Source organism: Mus caroli, chromosome 9 (genome assembly GCF_900094665.2).
Source record: "Mus caroli chromosome 9, CAROLI_EIJ_v1.1, whole genome shotgun sequence".
Taxonomy (NCBI): domain Eukaryota; kingdom Metazoa; phylum Chordata; class Mammalia; order Rodentia; family Muridae; genus Mus; species Mus caroli.
This window is the reverse complement of record NC_034578.1, coordinates 46,391,367-46,418,267: the sequence shown is the minus strand read 5'-3', so window position 1 is coordinate 46,418,267 and position 26,901 is coordinate 46,391,367. Positions and strand designations below refer to the sequence as shown.

Genomic DNA, 26,901 nt, shown 5'->3' with positions numbered 1-26,901 from the left:
CTCCATTACGAAATACATGGCATGAATTTAGAGGTTGACATAGAGTGAGGACTAAAGACTGATCACAAGACAAGCAATGGCCTTGTCTCCTAGACCCACACTGCTCTAGTTGCCCCTGCCCTCTGCCTCACCTCAGTGTCTGATGCTGTTCCTTTCCTCCTGGCAGACTATGGATGGGCACATGGTGGTTCGCAGCCATGCCCGTGTGTCCTCCCTGACCCTGAAGAGCATCCAGTACACAGATGCTGGAGAATACATCTGCACTGCCAGCAACACCATCGGCCAGGATTCCCAGTCCATGTACCTCGAAGTTCAATGTAAGGAATAACTTGGGAAGGAGTGGGTGGAAGGAGAAGCAGTGAAGGGTCAGGATGCAGGAGACATAAGCTTCAGCTTCAGTAGGAAGTTCGGCCTAGTTCATTCCTCAAAGCCTAGTTCATTCCCCAAGGCCTAGTTTATTCCCCAAGGCCCTCAACTATGTCAGAGCTATGGCCCCAAGTACCCACACACAAACGTCATTCCCAAGCTACCCACCAGACCTCCATGCTGTTAGTTCTCTCAAGCAGAGAATTCCAACATGACTTCCCAAATTTCCCAGAGCTCTACTGCTCCAGGCAGCTCTGCTTTGTGCCCTGCTTATCTTTCTAGTGCCAGAAGACAGACTGAATGTCCCAAGAAAATGGTAGCTGTTCTGATGGTCACTGTCCTTCATTGCAGATGCTCCCAAGCTCCAGGGCCCTGTGGCTGTGTACACTTGGGAAGGGAACCAGGTGAACATCACCTGTGAGGTCTTCGCCTACCCAAGTGCCACAATCTCCTGGTTCCGAGATGGTCAGTTGCTGCCAAGCTCCAACTACAGCAATATCAAGATCTACAACACCCCATCTGCTAGCTATCTAGAGGTGAATTGGAGGGTGGGAAGGGCATGGTGGAACAGGCTGGGTGGTCATGAGATGAGTTTCATCATTTCTCCTGCTTCTCTGGCACATCCAGAACTGGGGAACATAGGGTGGATAGGAAATTCAGCCTTCCTTCTAGATCCCCATCCTCAGCTTCACTGGTCCTGACCATGTGCCTAGGCTGGGACTGGGAAGTGGAATGTGTCTCTTCCATGAGACACTGAGCTCCTTCCACTGAGATAGATAATGTGTTCCTCACCTGATTTATTCTTTGCTAACTGTATCTAAGAAATAAAGATGAGCATGGCCACCCATGGGACATTTGTAATCCATGGGGTTTATCCTTCTATAGGTGACCCCTGATTCAGAAAATGACTTTGGAAACTACAACTGTACAGCAGTGAACCGTATTGGACAGGAGTCCTTGGAATTCATCCTTGTTCAAGCAGGTAAGTGTCATTCATGCCAACTTCCACACCATCCTTGCCCTCATTGGTGCATCTTATACATTTCAAGGGTACTAATGAAAGAGTAGAAGATGAAGGCAGGCTCTGAAGAGTCAAATGCTGGTAGCAACTTAGAGTGAGAGAGAATCCATCTATGGGATAGGTTAAAGAGAATGTGAAGTAAGCTATGAAAGTGGAGTCTCCAAAACCAGAGATTCTTATGTTTAGATAGGATTTCCAAGATAGAGCAGAAACATAAGAGACATACTTCAAATTGGGCATTGTGATCTTGGACCACATCTGTGACCTGGGTGTCCATACGTATTCTCACAGACACACCGTCTTCTCCATCCATTGATCGGGTGGAACCATACTCCAGCACAGCACAGGTGCAGTTTGATGAGCCAGAGGCCACGGGTGGCGTGCCCATTCTCAAGTACAAGGCTGAGTGGAAGTCGCTGGGCGAAGAATCCTGGCATTTCAAGTGGTATGATGCCAAAGAAGGTGAGTCTAGTACACACCCTTGAATTCATCAGATCCTTGTTGACTGTGTAGGTGGGGAGTGAGCAGGATGTCACCATCTGCCATCCCATCTAGCTTCCTCTAGAGAAAGGAACTCTTCAGCTATAAATAGGTCAGGGTCATTCTTCCATGGGAAGGGATCTTCTGTCCCTGCTGCTTCAGAACCTAGTTCTTGTGACCTCACCAGGACAGGAAGGACATCTTAGATGATTCCCAGACAGAAGACCTGATTAGGTGCTGAGCTCAATGGGACAGAGTGCAGAGCATCCCCTAGTCTGCTCACTGCTTCCTCTCTGATGACACCTGGGCATCCCTAATGGTCTATACCCAGGGACAGTCGTGTACTTGCTGACCAAGCCAGCAAGATGACAGACAGATCTACCATGAGTAAACCCTGTTTTATCTTCCATGTTAAGTCAATCTGGTGATGTCTTTCAAGATTAAATATCCCCATCTCTCTCTCTCTTCCTTTCTATCTCCCTCTCTTCCTTCCTCCTTCCCTTCCTCCAACCCCCTCCCCCATGTTTGTGTGTGTGTGTATTCCTCCCCCATCTCCTTCTCTTTCTTCCTCCTTCCTTTCCTCCAAACCCCGTGTGTGTGTGTGTGTGTGTGTGTGTTGTTCTTCTTCCCCCCTCTCTGTCTCTCTCTGTGCCCCCCTTCTGAAATCAGCATCAACTATCCATGGATGGATAAATATTTCCTATATCATTCCCCACCTTTATTATCTGACCCTGAAAATCATGACTTCAGCTAGGCTGGCTGACCAGGGAGCTTTGTGGTCTATGGCCTATCTGTGTCTAACCCCTGTGCTGGGTTACAGGAGAGTGCCTCCACCCCAGCTTTTATATGGCTTCTGGGGATTTGAAATCAGGTATTCCTCTTGTACAACAGACACTTCATCCACTGAGATACTGCCTCAGTCACTTCTGTTTTAAAAGATCACTTCTACTTATATTTTATTTATGGTAAATACTTTGCATTTAACCATTTTTAAGTATACAAGTAGCTCTGAGTCACAACTGTCCCTGCTGACCAGCTTCTACACATTTGTGTCACCTTAGACAGAAACCCTAACTCCTCCTTTATCTAGCTCCTCTGGTCCCTGGCAGCTACCATTCCACTGTCACTCCCTAGCTGATTACTCTAGGTTCCTCATGAGAGTGGCATCATATGCTATGTTCCTCTAGCAGCAGCTTATTTATTTAACAAAATGTTCTCAAGGTTTATCATATCACAGCGTGTGTCAACATTTCACCCGTAAGACTGGGTAAATCCCCCACCATTGCTCCTTGCTACATTTCATTAGTCCATTCATCTATTGTATAAAAGTCATCGAGGCTGCTTGTGACTCCGGACTGTTGGTGTGTACTTGGGACTTCACACTGCAGGTGTGAACGGGAACGTACAGGTCTTCATTTATCTCCTGCTTCCAATTTTTCTGCTTAGTTGCCAAACAATGGTTGTGTTTAATTTGCTGGAGATCTGCTGTACCATCTTCCACCACATGTGCTTCCCTGTACGTGGGCACTCTCCTTTAATCATCCCCATTTTCTCACAACAGCCAACATGGAAGGCATTGTCACCATCATGGGCCTGAAACCTGAGACAAGGTACTCGGTACGACTGGCGGCCCTCAATGGCAAGGGGCTGGGCGAGATCAGTGCAGCCACTGAGTTCAAGACACAGCCAGTCCGTAAGTACAGCCCAGCTGCTCTGTCTCTCTTCACATTCACACTCTTCCCTCTTTTCCTCGGGGACAGACAGGGACCCTGAGCTGTCCCCTGTCATAGCTCAGAAGATAGCTTTTGACTTTCCGGTCCCCATGTTCCTCCTAGTGGCCCACTCAACACTCTGGTTCTCAGGGATGGCTGATCTGCCCTCACTCTTCTCAAACTGTGTGGAAGAGGATACTTACTGTCCTGATGGGTGGCCCAGATTATCACAGTAGCAGCCAGGGGCCACCAATGATTAACTTTGGTGGAGAGTCTGAGGCAGGAGGGGAAAAACACACAGGGCAAATGGAAGGAGTTGGGAGCACTACCTTTTGAGCCAGGCCACAGAGGCCCCTAAATACTTTGTGACTTGAAGGAAGACAACAGAGACCGTGACAGCTCGTGCCATTAGTTCCTGCACTTTTGACGCAGTGACAACATTAAGTCATAGGGAGGAAAATAGAGCTTTCTTTGTGAGGAGGTATAGGTACCCATCGTCTAATAGGGGCCCTTCCCAAGATGACTCCCCCAGATGTCTCTGCCTCTCAGACTCTTTCAGGAGAGCTGCTTTCCCCGGGTTTCACTCAGGACGGCCTCTGGCTTCTCTCTGTCACTCCCTCCAACCCTAAACTATGCTTGCCCAGCTTAGCCTTCATTTCCCTCAGCAGCCAGGCTCTGGGCGAGCCTTTTCCTGACCACGTTCCTCTGCCTTCCACACTGCTGCCCCACAAGGCCCCTGGGTCCCTCCAGCTGGTGAAGATGCTGTAGAGCGGCTCTCCTGGGTGACCACGGAGGCTCCAGGCTCTCCCCAGACCTTGATTTAATCCACACAAGAGAACCCTTTGCTTCTTTGCCTCAGAAGCTTGGGAGCCTACGAAAAAAGATCCCCTTGACCTCTTCCCAGCAATAGAGCTGGCTCACGGTCCTCCTGCAGGGACTGTTTCTTTCCGTTTAAAGTAATTTGATGATTTGAGTTTCAGCTCCATGTGCTCTGTGGATTCTGTTCATTTCTTTTACATCTTATTTTTTTTCCCTTGGGTCTGTCTCTTGGCTTTTCTTTCCGTCTGTGTTCCATCCATGGGAAATGCAGATAGCCCTCCTCCACGTAAGTGCCTCTTCATACCTCATTACCTGTTTCCATAGTGTTAACACCTAGTTCTAGTTCATAATTTAGTTCTGGCCCCCTTTTTTGTCCCCTAGAGGCTGAAGTAGATGATGCTGTCTGAGCCCTAACCACACTGACCTTAGTCTAGCTGTGCCTTTGTTAACATATATAGGTCACTCCAGGAGGCTAACACCACTGTTCTAGAGCATGCGACTTCCGTGTCTTTTGAAATTGTGTTTATTTATTAATCTCTGTGTGTAGTAATTACTGGTGTGGGAAAGATAAGGTTTGCTGAACCAAGCGTGGTGGAAATCTGCAGATGGTCTCCGAGTAACAAGCTAATAGCATCCCCTCACTTTTAGCCCTAGTACCAGCGGAGTGACACCTGCCTCCTGAGGACATTGTTCCAAATATGATCGAGGAGAAGGAGCCAAAAATAATCTTCCTCTTTGTTTTTAGGAAGTAAGAGAATGGAGCATGCACTCTTCCTGGCTTGTCTGTTAGTTAGGAGATGAAGACAAGCAGAGACAACTGGTGGGAAGGCCTAATGGGGGCTCTCAGAAAGGTGTAGCCACACTGTGTCCTGCAGGCAGCTGCCTGCAGGGATCATGGGGAGGGAGCTAAGCGCTTGATTCTAGTTATCCAGTAGCATGGAGAGAGGGGGAGATTCCCCTTGGAGTGACACTCTAATTATATAAACTGGAAACACATACACACACAGGATGCTGAGAGCAAAGGTAACAAGAGAGGTGGCAGGTGCTACAGAGAGTAGAACTGGCCCTGACCCCTCAGCCTGAAGAGACACCCGACTCCCAGAAGTCACTTTGCCATAGTCTGGCTCTCCCTGGGCTGAGCACATTGAAAACAGAGCGCCGAGGCACCTGACAGAACCAGACAGAAAGATAATCACGAAGCTATACACCATTCTAGGAAGCTGCTAGATCCTAAAAGGCACTTGGGGAAACTTCTACTTATAAAAGTGTTTCGAAATACTGCTGCCACAGCAAAAACGAAGTAGCTGAGCATGGATGCTGTGCTACCAGCCAGGTTGGTGTCTGAACGTGTCAGCTAGGGAAGGTGTCAGAATCAGGGCCTGTGGGGATGAGGGGTGCAGACACGGAGCAATGAGGAGGACTGACAGCTGTGCCCCAGGGGACCTCTGGTGAGAAAGCTCTTCCTCCTGGACCCTTCCAGCAACCCTAAGCTGCTTCCTCCAGACCCTTCTCTTCCAGGAAGTGAGGACCAGCTTTGCTAGTTAGAGAGAGGGAAGCCCAAATAAGACTTCCTGTTGACTGTCTTCTCTGCAGCAATTACAGTTGACTTGGAAGAACTGGACATGGCCCCCAAGGTCACAGTAGTTTCCATTCATTACCAGATTGGGCCTTATGAAGATAGGATTATTGGGGGGATTGGGTTTGTTTTTAATATAGCAGAAGGTATGTTTTAAGCCATCTTAAAAATTATGTGTTTAATTAAAATTTTTACTTTTAGTTTTAGTTCTTAATTTTTAAAAGAAGGAAGCCCTGGGCTTGGTCTTTTTTATATAGTAGTATGCATGTGGGTGATTAAAGGAGACTCTGAGTGTCCTCTGCAGAAGGCTGTGACCCAACAACAATTAGCACAAAAGTTGGTTTTCTCAATCATATAATAAAGGTATGATTTAAAGAGTTAATAAGCATCAGGCCTTACAGGCCTTAAAAAGCTTTGGGGGAGGCTTAGGTGGGAGGATCATAAGTTCAAGGCCTGCCTGGGCCACAGACTGAGTCCCAGATGACCCTGGGTAACTGAGTTCCAGTGCGACCCTGTCTCAAGATAAAATGAAAAGAGAAAGGACTGGAGATATATCTCAACAGTGGAGCACTAGCCTGGCCAGTGCAACACCATAGATTCAAACCTCCAGGCAAGCAAAGAGGGAGGAGGAAGGAAAGAAAGAAGCAAGGAAAGAAGAAAGGAAGGGGGTGGTGGGGAGGGAGAGAGGGTCAAGAAGGAAGGATTATTTTTGACAAGCAGACGTGAAGTGTAATCTTAGAAGCGTATATAGAATATCAGCATGGTGTCTGGCTAAACATGGGAAGAGCACACTCCCTGAAGAAACCTCAGTGAGATCTTTCCTTTAACCCTCCTGAGCTTTCTCCAAGTCACTGACAAGGGTCTGGCCAGAGAACACCCTGCCTGTCCTAAGAAAGGACACCCGTGGAGGAGATGAAGCGAGTGTTTATCCCTGCTGAGACAAAGCCTGCTTTTTCCACTGTGAAGCTTCACAAGGGTCTCTCCTCTGGGTCCTCGCTCCCATTTCTTGGAAGACAAGAAAGTTGTTTAAAATCAGATAGAGAGTCATCCATGGACTGATCTGTGTGTGCTTCTCCCAAGCCTGCACTCACACACTGGCACCGTTACCCTAAACTATAGGACGACACAGACTGACTGGTGGCTCTGGGCTGGGAACCAGAGTGGAACTCATAACCCTGGGTGAGGGGAAAAGGCACAAGGCCAGACTTCTGAGTTGGGAGGGGTTAGTTAAGGCCAGTGTTGGGCATTAACTAACTGTTGGAGTTTATTGGGATGTTTCAATGAACAAGTTGCTTTCTTAGCTCCCTAGGAAACCTCTGTACAGTCAGGGGTGTAGGTTAATCACAGCCAGAGAAGAGCAGGCAAAACTAGCAAAAAACCTCCCAGCTAGCTGCAAGGCAAAGCATGGTATAGCTTATTGAGGGTCCTCTGTGTAAAATGCACAGAGGAGAAAAGAGAGCTGTGAGCCTAAACAAACTAAGCTCTAACCCGGGGAGTGCCCTGTGCATGTGATGCCTGTGTGGACTGGAGACTCTCTGCTAATAAGTCCATGACCTTCATGCCGCAGGAGGGGCTGCTTCCCTGCTGCAAACTTGTACTCTGTCTTCTTGTGCAATCTTTTTGCTCTGTCACTGAACCCCACACTTGCAGAAACTCATGGCCTCATTGGTACTGTTGATTTTGCTTCTATGCCAAGAAACAAAATAGAGCATATTGGGTGCACGTTTTTTAAAAAGATGTGTCTTGAGATTTTTATCTCGATATACTGTCCTCTCTGTGGCACACATGGGAACACCGTAAATGCATTGTAGTGCACATGATTAAAATGCATAGGGAATTAGGCCTTTCCCCAAATAACATGGACAATTACACAAACATCTCAAGACACACACACATACACACACGCACGCACTCACGCACTCATGTGCGCACACGCACACACAAGAAAGTGAGAGACATTTATCTTAATTAACTGAGTCACCTATTCATGAAAGATTGATTACCAAACTGCTGTGACATCAGGGACACTGGCAATGATGGTATCAACTGGAAGGTACTGGAGAAGGTTCCAAGCCCCGAGCACTGAGGCAGCTCTGACAATAGCTTTCCCATTCTGCCACCCAGCTCCCAAGGGAGCCTGCCTTTTGTTACTACTGCTGACGGACAACTTCTGGATACTTGTCAATCAAACACCAAAGTCCCATTCAGTGTCCCAGTGTGCCAGGTGTACAGTCTCTAAGCATCCTCCAGGCTGAAGGCTACTTGGGATTGTTTGTGAGGAGCCTGTATGTTGAACAGCTCCTTTCTCTGGGGGGCCCAGGAATGACACTGAATTGTCTCACTCTTCCCCAGCAGTGTAAGCAATCACCTTCTCTAGGGAGGGTTTTTGGAGAGCACCCCTGTTTTAAGAGGCTTCTGTATAAAAACACACTGTCCCTTGTCGTTGAAGATGGCCAATTCTGTCTCGCTCAGCTGTTCGGGTTAGAGAGTGAGATGTGTAGGTTTTGCTCTGAGTGCCAGGAGGGAGGGGGAGATGCTCAGTCATTGAATCACTTGCTGGACAAGAGTGAGGATCTGAGTCTTAGCACTCACATAAAAAAGCCAGGAACAGCTGCATGTGCCTGTGACCCCAGGACCAGGGCCATAGGGACAATAGGGGTCTTGCCGCATAGCCAGCAAGGCTTTCTGGATCAGTGAGCCCTAGGTTCAGTGAAAGAACCCCATCTTAGAGAGTAAGGTAGCTAGGGAGAAGAAAGAGGGCTCACTGGTTATGAGCAGTTCCCTACTCTTACAGGGAACCAGAGGTTCATTCTCATGATCCACGTCAGAGAGGTCACAAGTACCTGTCACTCCAGATGATTCAGTGTCCCCTTCTGGTTTTCTTGGGTACCTACACTCATATACATATACTTCTACAGGAAGACATGCGCATATACATGTAATTTTAAATAAAATACTTTAAAAATGAGGTGGAGAAGCAATTGAAGAAGACACTCAACATCTGGTCTTGACACTCATGCACACACACGCAGGGGTGCACAATCACCCACTAACACAAGCATGCATACACACAAACAGGAGGTGGACGTAAAGACATTCCTATATATGCACACATATCCAGGGTGTAACCTGAGAAGCCAGTCCCTTTCCTTGCTAAGGCTCCCATTGAACTGAGGCCTAGGTGTCTGCCCTCCTGTCCCTCAGAGCTTATGGGCACAGGCGATCCTGCCCAGGTGGCTGTTTGTGTTCTGTTTAGGTTTGAGGCCTCTTCAGCTGCTCCTGGCCAATTCCTTACCTGCCTGCCAGCCTTAGCAGGCTCTTGGGCTCAAGGTTCGCACTTAGAAGACAGCCCTGTGTACTGCCCGCTAGCGTGCCAACCACCTGTCGCGTGCACTTTTTCTCTTTCCAGCTTTGCTCCCCACCTGCTCCTCTTACCGGCACCCCAGGATTGCTACTCCCATTTTTTTTTTCAATTCAGCATCCGTGTGCTCCCAGGGATCTATTTACCACTTTTTTTTTCACCTTCATTTCTTGTTTCTCCAGTGGCTCCTGCTAACTCTTCCACCCTTGTTCCGTTGTCTCCTCGAGCTAGTGAGTATTGCTCTCTTCACCCCCATCCCTGCAGGTACCTTTCCACCCGGTGCGACTCCTCTGCCTACGGTGATAACTCAGCTCTGGCAATGGAGAGTCGCCTCGGGTTTTTTTTTAATAAGCAAAGGGGAAAAGGAATAGACACAGGGCCTCTCAGGGCAGACAAGAGAAGAGCTTTGCTTTGGCTAGGACACCCTGCAGACAGCTGTCCTGAGGCTGCTTTGTATACTTGTGGTGTGATTCCCAGCAGGTCAGACCAAAGCCGATATTTGGAAAAGCCAAAGGAATTTACCAAGGGAAAAAAAAAAAATCTCGGCCCTGCCTGCAGGGTCATGTAAAACGGTTTGAGGCGTTGTGTTTTTACCCGTTATTTTAGTTGGACTTAAGCTCTGAAATTAGAGAGTGCAGCCTGTAGCTTTCACTATGTCCATAAGTGCATAGACTCCTTATAAATATTTGTGGGGAAGTTAACAGTGCCTGCTCGCAGATGGGCCGCACAAATTACTTAACACTTCGCAAGTGATGCTTGTTGCTCTGCTCTAAAATCAAATGGTGAGCCTACTCCCACTGCATACCCACCGTAAAGAAAATAACGAAGATTACAGCATTTATCAAGCTCTGCTTTGCTTACCCTGGGCAGGCCTCACCAACCCAGCAGGCATATGAGCTGGGCCTTTGTCACAGTGGGGGAGCCTGGTTCTTTCCACTCATTTCTCTTAACTGTGCTATACTTTAGTTCTTTGAATCTGGAGGAGTGGAACAGGTCCACTCTTTGGAAACTTGAACCTGGCTTTCTAGTGGGGGGAGGGTAAGGCTGCGGGGTGAGGGTGACAACGTGAGACATTAGATGAATAATGTCTGGGGTGATGTCCCCACAAGCCCAGAGCAGCACACAGCAGCATGGCCCTGCCTAGATGGCTTTATTCTCCATAATACTGCAGAAGCCCCCATGGTTTGGACTCAGTCTCAATCTCTCTTCCCATCATTTTGAATAAGAATCCTCCCTACCATCTCAATCCAAAATATGCCCTGTGGCCTCAGAAGCAGCCTGCCATCAGCTCCAGTCTCTGCTCTGACCTTCTACCTGTGACCTCATGACCACAGAGGAGTCTCTTTGGAATCCCCAAATCTCAGATTTTGTAGACTCCCCTTTATGGTATGTATATTTGTAAAGAAAGAAAGAAAGAAAGAAAGAAAGAAAGAAAGAAAGAAAGAAAGAAAGAAAGAAAGAAAGAAAGAAAAGTATACAAAATATAATGTCCAGCATTTAGTAACTAGATTTAACCAAAAGAGTATTTGGGGATATCTTATCTCTTGCTGCATGAGTTCTTTGTAAGCAAAAAAAAAAAAAAAAGATTATCTTTGATAAGCTCTCCAAAATATTTATATTAATATTGATAAATTGTACTTTTGGGTATGTGAGTTTTATGTCCTTTCTGCCCCTCACCGCTTAGTGCCCTTTCCATCCTTCATGTTTCCATAGCAACCTGGCCTCTTCCTGTCCTTCCAACCACAGACCTGTCTAGTGAGTACAGAGCCGGCTGCTCTGGGCAGCGCCTCTGCTCGGATGCTTGCAGTAGCACAGACTACAGTGTGACTGCATGGAGGCTCCCAGCCTTGAGTGGTTTCTAAGCATGCTGTCTGTTTAGCCAAGAAAGCAAATGGAGCCGCCTCCAAAAGAATAAGGGGTGGCTGTTTGTGCTTGTGGAGACCTTTCCATATTGACATTTGTGTTTAAAACAGAAAAGAATTGGGAAAACACGGGGGGGGGGGGGGGGGGAAGTATGGCAACTCCTTCCCACAGTACTGTTCATGCCTCATGGGATTGTGCTCGTACACACACACACACACACAGAGAGAGAGAGAGAGAGAGAGAGCAATATGATAAAGTGAGGAAAGCCTGGGAGCAAGAGGAAACCGGAGGAAGTGGAGAGAGCTGCTCAGAGAAAAGGAGAAGGAGCTGTGCCCCTGACAACATGGCAGCCCTTGTCTCACAACAGAGCCTGTGGCTCTCACCCCCTTCATTCTGGTCCCTGAACACTTGGTGCTAGAAAAATAATAGAACAATGCCACCTCCTAGGCTGCTGGGTTGGAAGGGCTAAGACGTCCTCTCCAGACAGTAGGATCCAGGGAACAAGAGCATCCCCCTAGACTAGCCTGAAAACCTGGCTGAGTCTGAGCTGCAGGCATCCAGGCTGTCCTTAATGATGTAAGGCCACATGGGTACTGGGGGCCTAAGGCCCTCAGCTAGGCAACAAGAGCCCTTGCACCGTGACTGTGTATTTTACAGCACTTGAGGCTGGAGGCCAGGGAGAGCCTGTCCTGCCTCCCACCAAGCAGCAGTCAGCTAAGGCAGGTGATGACGGGTCTACAGAGTCCAGCTCCCACACCCTGGCTAAGGCTTCCCATACATAATTAAAGAGGGGAGGACCGTGCTTCCTGGTTGGGTATACTGCATGGAATGGATTTTGTTTTCCTCCTGTGGAAGACAGCTATGGGGGCTGCTTTCTCAGTGGTCCTCTGTGTGTGGCTGCAGTGACTTTCAGTTCCTGATGCCTTTGCAGCTTGGTTTTGTGAGAGGAACAAGCATGACAATAAGTTGGGCTCATTTGCAGGGGTTGGAGGGTTTTCTTGTTTGTTTGTGGTGTATTTGCATTTGAAAGAGGAATTCTGCTAACAACTCCCCTCTGCCACAGTGGCTCCGCCCTCTACCCTCCCCCCCCTCCGCCCCCATCCCTCCTGCTATATCTGTCCCAGGAAATAGGAGAAAACTACAGGACCCATTTGCACAACCCTGTCCTGTTTGAGCGGTGGCTTTGCATCTTTGGTCTTGTCTGTCAATGAAACACAGTCTTGGCTCCAGACTTCTCCTGAAGAGGAATGAAGTATTTCTCCCCTGACGGGTGTTTCGGTTTTTATATTTCTTCAGACATTTCTACCCACAGATAAGATGCTTACTTGTGAAATCTGAGCAGGAGGTTGGAGTCTGTTTTATTTGAACCACTTGACTACTGACCCAAATCATAAGTCTCAGTGGACAGTGAGATAAAGCTCAGGGTATCCCGATTGGCAGCAGCCTGAGTTAGCAGGAATGTATTAGTCACCATAGGATCAAGACGCAGAGGATGTGAGCCACCGTGCAAAGGAAGCAGAGTGGCTGGGGTCATGTGGAACTCCGTCGGTCAGTCAGTCAGTCAGTCAACACGGGTGAAATTAAATAATATCTCCTACAGAGGTGCAGTTGTGTGTGTATGTGTGTTTCTAAGTGTATATGTATGTGTGTATATGTGTGGTGTATATGTGTGTCTGTGTGTATATCTATGTGTGGTAATGATCTGTTTATAACCATAGGTGAAGAAAGTTTTCATAAATTGTATCAAGAGAAACGACTTGTCACATATAATCCCTTCCAGGCATGCTTGGGAAGAACCCGTGTCATGATAGACCATAAGACCGTGCATTCTGTCAGCTCACAGTGGGACAGGGATATGACACTCAGCTAAAGCGCTTCTTGCTCATTCAAAAGAAGCATGCTTTCAAAAGATGTCTTGACCTTACATCTTTTCCCTTTTCTCTTAACCTCAACTGTCAAAAGCTAGAACTTCCTTCCCCCAAGCCCCAGGCCTGTGAAAGTTACAATTAGGAAACTTAAGACTAGTCGGGTCGGTCATTCAGTCACAAACTGCAAAGTGGGGTAAAGTACACGGCAAAGGGAACATAGGTGAACTGCAACCCTGGTCCTCGAAATCCTGTCTTATCCATGTAGTCTTGGCAACTCTGAAGGCATCATTGGATCTATAAGTAGTCAAGTGTGTGGTTAATGTCACCCTCTGTGTGCTGGACCAGGGCTGGTTCCTGCGATTTGGTATTAATGCAGCCGTAGCCTCAGTTGCCAAGAATGTGCTTAGTCCTTTACCTCTGTGGCCTTCTCCGTTTCTGTGTGCCTTGACTCTGTGGAGTCCCATAGGGTGTTAAGAACATCACGAGTGTGCCATAAGAAAGTGGAGTTAGACCCTCCAAGCTGTCCCTTTCTGGCCAGAATTTACCCAGGGCCCTTCAGTCATCTCCCTCTCCTATTTGACCAGGACAAACACGGAATGACTCTCACTAATTAAACACAATCTATTATTCTTTCAGGACCCTTCCCTGATGACCTAAGGCTCACTGCCATCACTTCCCACAAGGATGCTGAGACCGTTCCAGAATCTGTGAATAAATAACTTGCTGTTGTTTTTCTTTCCCTTTAACAGACACTGGGATTGACCTTGATTGGCATCTGGGCCTTGACGGAAACACCCCCTCATTTTAAAAGTGTTCATGCTCCTTGGTGTGGTATTAATACGCAGTGTTGCAACTGTATCTAATGCTTACTGGTGTTGTTAACTAAATGCGCTATATAGTTTGTGATTCTCCTCTTTCTGGGCAGTATGTCTGCCCTCCCGATGTTTCCTATATAAGCTGCTAATTTAATTTGGTTTCTCCTTTTATTTAGTCTGTGATTTTGTTGTTGGTTTTTTTCTCCCTGCCCATTGTTTACATCAGTTTTTAATTTTTTTGTATTTTTCATGTGACCTCCTCCACTTTCCTTTCAACCAATCATGTGCGTGCGTATCATGTGACTTTGTCATGTGGCTTGCATGGTGCTGATGATGTCGTCCACGCTGGTGAACAGAAGGTAAAAGCTCTTTGTTCTGATTAGAGGAATAAACCTGGAGCCACAGCCTGGCACGAATTTTCTCCCTGTCTCCGATAGATACAGCAAAGACATTTGAAAGATTTGCTCTTGCCATCAATTCATGTCTAGAATTCAACAGTCCTTGCAACCTTGACATGGCAATTTGATAACTTGACAGCCTTTAGTTTAATATTTTTCCCTCAAGAAATCTGGTCATACCAACTGCCCTCTCAGTAAAGCCATGTTAGTCACAGCACAGTGGGGGAACTTGAATTTTTTAACAGACCTTCACAAACATTATTTCCCAGAAATATGCTTTGAAAATTAGCCTCTTTGCTTAATTGTGTATCCAGTAGCTCCATAAACTACAATTTCTGCAAAATGTGTTGCAACCCCTTTGGAAATAGTTTGCAACCATGAAATGCTCCAGGAAGAGAGAGAGCTCCGTGCAAAGGTTGCTCTCCTGTAAAACCCAAGAGTGCTTCACGAGATTTGCATAAACGGAGGACTTTTTCTGAAGTGAGAATTTGGATTGATGACTGAGGTGTCACTTCTCCAAAGTGGCCCTCCCCCCAAGCAGGAGGCACAAATCAAGCAAAAGTCACTTGGCAATTAACAGTGACTGGAAGCCTCCGTGTAATCAAGACGCACATGATTGACCCTTACAGAAAAGGAAATAAAATTATAGCCTGATGAAGCGCAGAACGGTGACGAAATAATTAGTTAATATTGCGCCTGTCACAACCTTGTTAAAGCGTTTCTCACTCACCATCAAGAGAGAAGGAGGCGTCGGCTCTCAGCTTCCCCCACTGAACTCAGACCTGTTCAGAGCCTCCCCTGGGAGTCACAGGCATTCTGTTCTCTCCTAACTAAAGTGTTACTTCGCATCACACCCTAAAGACACATACAGGCTGCAGTGAGCACGTAGCCAGACTAACACCAATAACCACCCAGTGTGTGCTTGCGCATGCAAGAGCCTCCCCTCCATTTGACCTCACCTCTGACCTCATTTCTCCGAGAATTGATTGGGCGACATCCACATAGTCAAAATCACAGTAGCTTGTCTTGCATGGTCTTTGTTCCTGGTCTGAGTCACACTCCCTGTATTTGTTACCTTGTGTGTATCCCCTCTCCTCCTCCCTCCATTCACAGTCACTGAGGACTTCCTCTTTGTAGCTGTGGCAACAGGACCCTAAAGCCAGTCCCATTTACATCCAGACTCCTGGACTCGCAGAGGAAGCTCCTTCATTTCCAACAATGACTTGTCTTATATTTTACATGGTATGCAACGAAATAGAAAAGTCCCAAAAACCTTGCAAGCCACAGTAATAATTTGATCTATGTTAAAAATTGGTATTGAATCTGTCAGTCTTTGGACAGAGAATATTGGAAGTTTAAGATTACTAAATCTTAAAGATTTCGGGACTCCTCACCCCAAATATATTGACTTTTCACTCCCTGAAGTTGGCTTCCAGCAGGGGTAGACTTCTTTCAGAGTCATGGTGACTGCTAAGTGGTTAGTGGTCTAGAAAAATAGTCCCTGGAACTTCCCTGTAGGATACTAAGTGTATGCAGATGCTGAAGTTTGAATTTGAAATTTGATGAGATTTTTAAAAACAAATTTGGCTATTGCAGTGCAATGCTGTGATTCAGGATGAAGTGGAGCACAGCATTGAAACTAAGAAATTTGTTCACTCCTGAAGAGAGGTCCATCTTCAGGAGTGGTCGACAAAACCAAAAAAAGGGGAGGAGGGATGGAGAAGTTAGCGCAAGTAAAATTTATAGGATAAGAGAGTGAAGCTTTTTAAGGGCAGCTCCCACCTCCCTCCCCTGGTCATTAGTAAGGCCTGATTTCAGATGCCTTAAATAAGCTAATAGTATCGTTCTTGTCCATGGATCGTACAGAGAACAGCTGATGAAGTCAGGTGTTCCCCATTCCACTCTCTATCCACCTGCTCCTACCCAAAATTGCCTGGGATGCTTTAAACGAGTACGGGGAAACTCTGCCCATCAGCCAGACGCAATTTACTATGTTCCATCATGAAACACTGAATGAAGAGAAGAGAGGTTAAGCCAGGGACGGAATCCCATTCCCCATCATCAAATAGCTGTAGTGGAGAAGACACTTAAGTCCCTACCACAGGGCAGCGGGGGAGTGAATTTGTTTGGGTGAGCTGAACTCTGCCTTATGCAAACTAAGATGCCCCTACTGCCCCATCCCCGCCCCTTCCCATATATCCGAATCTTTAGCTTGAGGTGCCTCTGCAGAGAAGTGGCTTTATAGGCATTGTCCAAGGACTCTGTAAATGGGACTTCTGGTTTCCCACCATCAGCATGAGTGTGACAAGCCCGCTGTGCTTCCCCTGTCACTGTGTTGCATGTCTGAGCATGGCTCCCTTCACACCCTTTCATAATGATCTTTTTTTTTTCTTTAGCTACTGACCCTGACTTGTGTTAGGCAATGCTGGTTCTGACGAACTAAATTCTTTAACACCCACTCTTCCTTCTTAGATTGAAAACATCACTAACCGCCCCTTCCACACCCTCCTTTATTTTTAATTTTTTTACAGCTGTGTGTTTGGAGCCTCGGCCTCTGACAGGTCGACACAGACTTTCTACTCTAATTGCCTTTGTTCCGAAGGATCTCGCACCCTGGCGGCTCCCAGGGTAGAGAGGTAGCCGTAGCCAAGGTCCTCAGAGAGGGGCAGTGGAGTATTATCAGCCTGAAGCCTTCGAGTAGGGACCGGATCTCCTAAGGTTACCAGTGTGAGGGCAGGAACATCCCAGTAGCCCACTTAATACCCACACCAATGTTCATGAACTAGTGAAGTGTGGCGCCCCCTTGTGGCTCAGAGGGAGTAGCAGCGTTCACTCGGTCATAGTTATTTCTGTCCTAATTTCTTCAGCCTGGATCAGCCCCACAACCACAAGTGAAACCTTCATGGTCAGTTTTGGTTGTTTTTTTTTTTTTTTTTTTTAAGGGCAATAAAACAAATATAATTGGTCAATTAATCCGTTGGCGCTTTCATGCCACCCACAAGAATGGAATCGGTGTTTTTGTGGCTCAGTCTGTCAGAGTTTATTTGTTGCTGTCTAATTTGCATTTTGTCATCCAAACCCCTCCCTCCTGCTCCCAACACACATTCATAATTCCTAAGAGAACTGGGCAGGAATGCACTCTGCACCAGGTGCCTCAGTGAGCTCGGGCCCCCCGAAGTTCAAGGTCAAGCTTAGGTCTCTGCTAAAACCTAAGGAACTGAGACTGGAGAGACAGCAAACCAAGTTCAAGGTCAAGCTTAGGTCTCTGCTAAGACCTAAGGAACTGAGACTGGAGAGACAGCAAGCCACCTTGGTTCCATTCCCAGTACCAACACGGAAGTTCACAACCATCTGTAATTCCAGCCTTAGAGTATCTGATGCCCTCAGATGGCACACATGACATTGTTGCAGGCGAAATACCCATACCCATTTTAAATAAATAAAACCCCAAACTGGCCACATCCCTACCCACATACTCCATATTCCCTGAAGCCAGAGACTGGGGTGGCGAAGGTCAGGTCACCTTAACACAGACATCTCTTTAACTCTAAAGAAAAAGGCCACTTGTCTCCAGAGACCTCATTTGAGATGAACAGTGCTGAGTACAAATTGTCACCTTCATCTTTAATATAACTGAGCTAAGCTTTAGAAGTATGGGAAATCCAGGGAGGGACCCCCAGAGGAGTGTCAGGGAGAGTTATAAAGACCGAGAACAGACAGAGCCTACATCACATTAGAGTTATTCATTTGATATCTCTAGCTAAGAACTCCATTTCAGGACAGAGAATTAGTGGCCTAATCACTCTAAATCCTGATTCCCCAAGGCAATTTGCTAATCCCCAAAGGACCTGTCAATACTGTTCCTTGATGGAACCATAATGTGTCTGAGCTGGAGAAAGGAAACAGGCTTCCCATGTGAATAGGGAAATCATCCCGTTTTGGACTCGTATAAAGAGGCATAGAATAAAAAAGGTATACCCACGGTTAAAATTGCCGGAAGAAATAACAAAGGAGATGGGAGTTGGGTCTAAGCAAAATGTTCCGTGTTTTTAAATTCACAACAACGATATTTGATAGTAAAAATTCTAGATTTCAATACAAACTCTAGACCATTCAGTAGTTATCCATGTGTACAGCTGAGACTGCAGACCTCTGTGCAGATAGATCTGTTTTAAAAGAGAAGGCACAGTGAACAAGGGCTGGACAGTCGGCTCAGTTAGTTAAGAGTACTAGTACATTTGCAGATGACCTAGGACAGTTCCAGTCCCCACACTGAGCAGCTCACAACTGCCTGTAACTCCAGCTCCAGAGGCTCTGATGCCCCCTTCTGACCTCTGTAGGCTCCCGCAGACACACAATACATACATAATTAAAAATAGACATTGAAAAATGAATGAGCAAAGAGGAGGGATGGAGCCCTTGAAGGGCTGTTTGTCCCTTGGCCTTTCATGCTCAGCACACTGTTGGCACTAGGCCTCCTGGAGCTGGGTAGGGGCTCCCGCTGTCCCTTCACAGCTCAGAGAGGCCTTCTTCCCCAAGCCCCAGGCTTGCTGTGGTTTGTGTTGTAAAGACTTTTCTACCTCCAGAGCCCTGCAGATGAGAGGGAAGGCACGCAGCAGACTTGGATTTAAGGAAGGGCACAGAAGCCCAGTAATTCCACAGGAGGAGCCTGTAATCTCCAGGGCCAGAAATAACCATTTCAATTACGGTTTCTTAAGAGGGCGCTCAGCAGCCTGCCTATGGTGTATCTGACAGGACTCGGCCTTTTTCATACCATTTTTTTCCCATGCGTGTATGGACTTATGGTCTGCTGGAAAAATATCAGAACTGCCCAGAATATTTGTTATTGGTTAAGGTTTATTTTTAAAGTAGTGCTGTATTCAGCTTTAACATAAAATATTTGAGAGGGAAAAAATTGAATCCTAGATGAAGCTAAACTCAAAAGGTATAATTAACCCCAGGGGTCTTCTTAAAGCAACATGCCTATTGCTGATGAATAGCAAACCAGCATTTACAAATAATTACAATATTGGTTTTTCTGAAATTGCCCATAATGATTTCAATCACAGCAGCAGCCACCCCAGAACCTTGGGACCCCCTAAACCATTTCCTCTGCTAATATGTTCAATTAAGCAGTGAGCTTCTTTAATGCTGAGGACCATTGCCTGCACAATGTCCCCTTCCTCATCATGCCAGGCTTCGTGCAGAAAGGAATGTTTTGTTAGCCCGATTCCTCAGCTATAATAAAAAACAGACAGCAAGCATCTGAAGATGCTGAGACAACTGATGTAACAACTGCTCTTGCCAGTCTTGATGCATGTACAAAACCTTGTAGGGCCACCACATTGTCCCAACGTTCCATGTTAGTTGAAAACAACCTTCCTTCAGGCATACGGTGACAGGAAAGGTTACACTACTGCCCAAGGACCCCGCTATCTTTTTAATGAATCATAACTATATTATGCTTTTCCTTTTGCTAAAATAATCACGTCTCGTTCACCTTGGAGATATCATTGCCCGATAGACAACTTCGAGAACTCAATGCACCATATATTTGTGTGATTGATCGTAGGTAAAGCTTTCTAAATGATAACCTAAATACTGTATGATATAAAATGCTCTGAACTTCAAGAGAAAATAAATATGTATCAGAGTATTGTCAGATAGAATGATAGCTAATTCTCTTCTGGGTATATAAACTGATAGAGCTGTAGTAGTTTTCAGGAGGTTTTTTTTTTGAGATTCTAATTTTATGCATATTTTTCCTAAAACAAATCCAGAGATAAGACCCTACCTTCAGTAGGGCTGCTGGGTTCTTCAGGGACTCCTGGGAAAGATGTCTGTTCATTCATGTGTCTTTAAAGGGACTTGAACTCTCTTCTAAAGACCAGATTTTTTTTAAGAACACTTTGCAAAACTGCAAAGCATGACGATAACTGTATGTCTTTGAGATATCGAGCTGTTGATGAAGGATATATCTCATAACAACAGCTATCTGATAGTCATGTATCATGTCTTCCACCCTCATGGTGTTGTGCCAAAGGAAGGGCCAAGGAAGAGTTGACACTAAATTCACCCATGCCAGGATGGCAGAGGTGGAAGGACCCTGACATTAGATCCTGTGATCCCTTTCTGCAAGTATGGAGACAGAGTAAGGCAGTGCTGCCAATGATGAGCATACCTCCCACCAATCACAGTTCAGAGGAGGTGTTTTAAATCCCTGATTATGCCTTGAATGCCCACAGTGCTCCATTCTGGGAGAATATAGTAAGGTTGGTTCAACAAAACAGCTGGGTGGACTTCCCTCCACCTCACTCCAAGGAGACCTCAGGCAAAAGCCTCTGCTCTTTGCCTGCCTGGTGAATCCCCTCCTTCGCCAGGGAGCATCCAACGCAGTCCATGTTGTGATTCTCAGCTCAGCGCAGAAAACTATAATGCCATTCCCATTCACTCTTGGCTAGCAATCATCTCAGTCAGCCTAGGCTTGAGGGTTTTCCTAAGATATTGATATTTCAGTGCTAAAGCCTGTGATGTCCCAGGATCCCTGAGACTTGCTGGTCACCTTAGTTCTGTCAGAGAGTAGAACTACTTGAGCTCTCTCATGGCTCCTTCAGCATTATGGAATCTTCCCAGAGGCCCTGTTTTATTCTAAATGAGACTCCACCTTGACCCCTACCAGATGTTTATAATGGTGTAGACACAATTGACTTATTGCCTAAGATGGTAGAAAAGCCAAAAGGAATTTGAAAAGCCTACAAAGATTGACATATCCGAAGTAGGTCTAAATGCTTCCCTTCAAATAGCTGGGGACAGTGGCTGCATCCAAGCTTAAAAACCAGGACACGTATTTTTTTACAACCTTTTTACCTTTGCATTCTGTTTTTTTGTTGTTGGTGGTTTTTTTTTTTTTTTTTTTTTTTGTGTTTTTTTTTTTTTTTTTTTTTTTGATTTCTTAAATTACCAACCATAGAACAGATACTGAGCCTGACTTTTTCCAAATATCCTTCAGACATCAGGATTATGAGTCCTCCTGGTTGCAGTACACACTCTCCTTCGTTTCCTCTAGTTCCCAGAGCGAGCACACCCACGCACACATCCAGCTAAGGAGTCCTGTTCCAGAAACACCCTGGGTTTCTAACCAGCTCCAGAGAATGCTGCGCACGTTGTGCATCTCAGGGGATGCCTCCCAGGACTCTGGGTGGCTTGCGCTCACCCTCTGTGCTCCCACCTCCGAATCCAAGACAGGAGGTTAACCACTGAACAGGGAGGGGGACCAGGCTGAACTGCAACTTTGCCTGCAGCTGTCCATTTATGGGGAGGGGTGCAGTGTGAGGTAATTAGCCTCTCTCCCTAGTGGCTCTCCTCTTCCTGGCTCTCATGTCATACCCCTGTGGACTACAGCCTCCCTGAGAGGTCAGGAAATAGATTACAGAGCCCGGTCCTTCCCTGGAAGTCCTGGTCCCTCACAAGTATGGAGTTTTAACTTCAGCCCTGGATTAGACTTCCTCCCCTGTTCCCTCAGTGTATGCTTGCAGCTTCTCCTACAGGAAGCCAGCAGCACAGTACAGAGCCATCCTGACACTCTCTGATTCCTCACACACAGGCTCATCTTCCTTCTCCCACTTGGATTCCCAATGCTACTGTCCGAGTGAACATAAAGCCCAAATAAAGAGAAACAAGAAACTTTATCTTTCTTACTGTAAAATACTAAAGCCATTTCCACCTCCCCCCCCCTCCTCTCACAAAGAAAAAGACCGCAATGATTGTTGCTTTAATACATTGAAGAGCCAAAGATTATCCCTCACTCCACTGAGCCATAAATGTAGTTACATTCACAGGAAACTTGCCTATGGCAATTCGTGTTTTATTTCGCCACAATTGGAAACGTATTTTTAAGTGATCCTAAGCAATAAAATTTAATTCATGAAAAGCTAGTTGCAAGAACACAGAGTCATTCACTCCCATCAGTGACCAAGCCCTCGGGACCCTAGGGTGAGTTACGATGTGCTCAGGGATAAAACACACAAGGCTGTTCTGAAAAGTAATTCTATGTTTTTAAATTTCCTACTCAGACCTGCCTACATTTGCCCAAATTTCAGGCACTCTGTCAAGATGTGTCAGGTTTATAGAAATCAAACCTGCAGAGTTGCAGGAAGAAATGTGAGTGCCAGTGAGAGGGACGGAAAAAGAACTGTGCTCATTAGGGGTGTCTTCCAGAACATTCCCACAAACCACCCCCAGCTAAGACCGAGTGAGGCAGCCAAGCGGGGTCCAGGGTTCTACACTCATCGCTTCTTAACCATTTGAATCTCTGGAAAAGCAAGCAAAGTGCCCATCCCCACCACATCACTCCATCCCATTTTGATGGGCCCACTCATCATTCCGTGGACCCAGATTTCATGGAAATTCGCTGGCTGTTTCAGGGGAACCCAGTGCACCCAAGCTGGAAGGGCAGATGGGAGAGGACGGGAACTCCATCAAGGTGAACCTGATCAAGCAGGATGACGGAGGCTCCCCCATCAGACACTATCTGGTCAAGTACAGAGCGGTGAGTAGCTTCTATCTTCAGAGACACCACACACACACACACACACACAGAGAGAGAGAGACAGAGAGACAGAGAGACAGAGAGACAGAGAGACAGAGAGAGCGCACCTGGGATCCTGATACCTACCTTGTTGAATCAAGAACTTGAGAATCTCAGATGAGGTGAGCATAGGACAGGGTCCCACCAGACATCTTGTAGGAGACTCTTGGAACATGGTCAAGGTTTTAAATCCCAAGACTGACCTATAGCCATGCCCACAGTGGGACCATTTGAAAACTTCTATGATGACTGGAATGGTGACAACATCACTGTGATTTTTTTTGTGATTCCTTCTGTTTTCCTTCAAAGTGTTGTTCCAATAATCCAGGACTTCTGTGCAAAATTGTCACAATGTCATATAACAGTCACTACTTTTGATCAGGCGTGTCTCCTGGACCAGATGCAGTACCCAGGCATATTTCTTGCACAGACCCTATGGAGCGGGTATTACAGTTAGCCCCCACATTACAGATGAAGCAACCAAGGCTACAACAGCCATCAGCTGATGGCCTCACACACCTGGGTGAGGTCTCTAGCTGAGGAGCGTAGGTTCTTAAGTCACTGCCTTCAAGATCCTAGGCAGGGTCCCTTGCCTGGCCTTGTGCCCTCAGCCAGTCCAACTGCAAACGCTCAGCTTGATTTCAGCTTCCCTTTTTACCTCACTCACCACCGAGCTAAAATCTAGTCCTAGGCCAACTCTCACCACTGATCCCCCAAACTGAGAAGCCCTCTCTCCTTTTCCAGGTTCTGGATGACAGACAGTTGACAAGCAGTTGCCAGGGGTGAGGGCAGTCTCTGGACACTGGGGATAACCCCTTACTAAGATTTCCTAATAGCTGGAGATCATGAACCAGAGAGCAGCTAGCTTTCCCCATGAAGCCCCAAATAAGGCTTTTTCCAGGAAGTTTGTTCATTCCTGTCTCTCCTGGGACCAGTTCTCATAAGAGATGGTAGATGGGTCTAAAACAGAGCCCTGCAGGCTTGCATGCCTTGCAGACCAGGGTCAAACCTTTATCTATTCAATTCTCTGAACTGAGTCTCAAGAAGTCAAAGGTGAGCTGGCACTGTAGGGAAAGTTGCTGAAGAGCCAGCCCAGCAATACTACAGTACAGGAGGTTCCATGGTTTTCTTACTACAGCGAAGGATGCCAAGACTTGCCGGGTGGCTCTGAATACCTTACTTGGAGCAGGTGGAATATGAGTAACCTACTCGGAGTAGGGTAGAATACCTTCTCCACTATTTGAATGGCTATAATGAACCTCGATGGCATCAAATTCCAGCTTTGCCATTTGCCAGCACGTCATCTGAAGATCAGATAGTCGCATCTTTCCAAACCTCCATTTCCCTGTCTGCAAAACGGGAATAAAATGACTTGCACTGTCAAAGTAGTCACAATATATGCAAATACCCCCAAAATGTTCCGAATACTTCAAAAGCTCTGCAAATGGTAGCCAGGATGCAGGACCCAGCTAGAACTCTCTCCCACAGGCAGACAGTCTCCTTGTGTGCTTGCCCAAATGGTCACCGCGGCTGTGTTTAACAGAGATACAAACTGCTGGGCTACTTTAGATTCCGGTGACTTTAAGCATCCTCTTTCACTTTGAAGCATAATGTTTGCTAAATGCAGTCACATATTATTAATATGTATTACATAGCATAAAGTTTGCTTTCTTGCGTGTTTGCTTTATCGTCTGGTTGTCTCTTTTGTAATGATGTTTGCCAAGGAAGGCAGAGAAGGAAGAGCAAAGAGAGACAGCTCAGCTTTTTTGTTTTAAATTAAAACAGCACCATAGCAACCTGGGCACAGCTAACTTACAGAGCCCATCCCAGGCTTCCTGGTTACATCGTAGGACAGCGGAAGCCCCTCTGAGCATTTTTCCACAACATTCACAGCCCTGCAGTGAGGAGCACTCCCACATTCCTAGCAGCATCTTTGTGGCTCATCAGAACTACTTTGCTTGGTGAAATTCTTTTCTCCAGCCACAGGCCTGGACCTATGATGGTCACTGGACTACCTCATATCTGACATATTGCTGTGTTCCTCCCCCTGTCCACTATACATGTTTCAAAGCACCTTGCGTGCCCAGAGTGTACCCAAGGCACATTTGGCTTTTGTAAAGGCCAGAGACTGTGAAGTGACAGGTTTTGCAACTAGAAGACCATCAGAAGATTTCTCAGGAGGACTTGAGGCTTCTCCTACACTGTTTTCTTATGAAGGTGGTTGCCTAGCAACGGCTTTGGAAACTTCCTTCTGGTACAAACTCAGTGGTAAACATGAATGATGTATCTTGAGGGGATGTTAGGTGAGAAACAGGGAACCCTGAGAATTTCACATCTCTCCTTATACCCTGGACACTGTTTGCTAAGCACAGTGGGATACTCTATGTGGGCCCATGAGTATCCCAGTCTTGAGCCTCAGCTGTTCAGCCACAATGATGCCAGACTGTACTGTGGACTATAGAGAGAGAAAAAAAACCTTCAGTTCAACTCATGATCTCTGGGCTCCCTGGTATGAAAGGGAAAATGCTGTCTGGGGATGGAACAAGCTGGGCTCCAACCGTGACTGCAGCGTGACTTTGTGAAGTCACCTGAACTTTGCCCATGTCCCTCTCTTGAGATTTACTAAGAGCCTGAACCAATGTCCCAGCAGGCTTGTTACAGGAGTGTAATGAGAAACGGTGAAGCCATCCCTCAGGGCAGAGCCTACCCTGGGGAATAGGAGGGTTTGCATTTTTAGTAAAATTGGAATCTATGTGATAATCACCTATCAGAATGTAGACAGTATCCTGAAATATTAGAAACATTTGTTGTAACTCCTCTAAGAAGCCCTTACACCATGAACCCAGCATTCCCGAGTATAGGGGAGATAGGGCAAGTTGGGGCCAGTGTTCCAGCCCCTGTTCCAGTCCTGAAGTTAGTGGGACGGTAGAGTCAGAACTATGCCACACTGGCATTCTCTACTGTTGATCTTGGCAAACATACACGCCAGTTCCACCAATATAAAAAACCTGCATCAATTCCCATTCCTTACAACTCACCCCATCTCCTAGCCAGTCTCCCCAGTATGCCCACTGACATTCCCTGGTGTCTTCTGTCCTTCCTGCCGACTGCTCCCAGAAGCTTGCCTCTGAGTGGAAACCGGAAATCAGGCTCCCATCCGGCAGTGACCACGTCATGCTCAAGTCCCTGGACTGGAACGCAGAGTATGAAGTCTATGTGGTAGCTGAGAACCAGCAAGGAAAATCAAAGGCAGCTCACTTTGTGTTCAGGACCTCAGCCCAGCCCACGGCCATCCCAGGTATAGCCATGTCTGTTTTCTATCTGTTCCCCCCCCCCCCCGCTTTGAATTAATGCATACAAGCCTCGCCTCCTAATGAGCCTGACCAGCCCTGACAACGTGCTTGCTTACAGCCATCCTCATGACTGGTTGCTCCTGCCAAGCTTAGTTTTGCCTTATCCCCATCTGTGCAATGGGTTGACATGTGGCAGACCCCCAGGGGAGTTTGGCCAAGCATCCTGGGGAAAAGGTCCTGTCTCACTTGGCTCTGACAGATCAATGCTAACCAGTCTATGGAACTCCCTTGGATGGGAAACACCCCCTACTCCTGCCTTGCCTTGGATGCTGGTTGAACAAGGATCCTTAATGAGACTTTCTCTGCCATCTGCATTCCGGACTAGGACAACGGAACTGGCTTTATGCTGCCTATATGTGATCCTTGCTTTAAGCTGTACAACCATGGTCTAAATCTCTTCTCTCTGGTGGCCCCAAGAGAAGGAATAGATGGTGCCCAGTTAGCTACAAGCTTATCTGTAAAGAGCCTCTCCACTGTGCCATAGACAAATTGAGCCTTTTGAAATGGAGCAAGTGGAAAACATAGATACTGGGACACACACCATCGTTGAAAGGACAGACCATGGTAGTGGCATTGCTCCTAGGACATGCAGATTGTCTCTAGGATCCAGGACCAACTCAAGTGTGGGAATAAAGTGAGAGCCATGATTTCTGGACCACATGCCTTGCACCAGTGGCCAGTC

General features: G+C 46.6%; 1 protein-coding gene and 1 long non-coding RNA gene across 18 annotated transcripts in view; one reads left to right on the top strand and one right to left on the bottom strand.

The window, feature by feature from the left end:
• The window catches only part of LOC110302617, a 33,738-nt gene extending 18,559 nt beyond the window's left edge, over positions 1-15,179 (bottom strand). For both annotated transcript variants that reach the window (XR_002378821.2, XR_003837528.1), the window contains exon 1: positions 15,010-15,179. This is a non-coding gene — a long non-coding RNA (uncharacterized LOC110302617). The remainder of the gene's footprint in view (positions 1-15,009) is intronic.
• Ncam1 (neural cell adhesion molecule 1) overlaps positions 1-26,901 on the top strand; it is a 296,582-nt gene that overhangs the window by 252,285 nt on the left and 17,396 nt on the right. For 4 of the 16 annotated variants that reach the window (XM_029481092.1, XM_029481088.1, XM_029481095.1 and 1 more), the window contains 9 exons: positions 167-317; positions 718-902; positions 1,252-1,348; positions 1,679-1,849; positions 3,429-3,560; positions 4,670-4,684; positions 6,118-6,120; positions 22,703-22,827; positions 25,984-26,164. In XM_029481092.1, coding sequence (XP_029336952.1) covers positions 167-317; positions 718-902; positions 1,252-1,348; positions 1,679-1,849; positions 3,429-3,560; positions 4,670-4,684; positions 6,118-6,120; positions 22,703-22,827; positions 25,984-26,164 — 1,060 coding nt within the window. The remainder of the gene's footprint in view (positions 1-166; positions 318-717; positions 903-1,251; positions 1,349-1,678; positions 1,850-3,428; positions 3,561-4,669; positions 4,685-6,117; positions 6,121-22,702; positions 22,828-25,983; positions 26,165-26,901) is intronic. The other 12 variants (XM_029481093.1, XM_021173416.2, XM_029481096.1 and 9 more) reach the window with 5 other exon arrangements.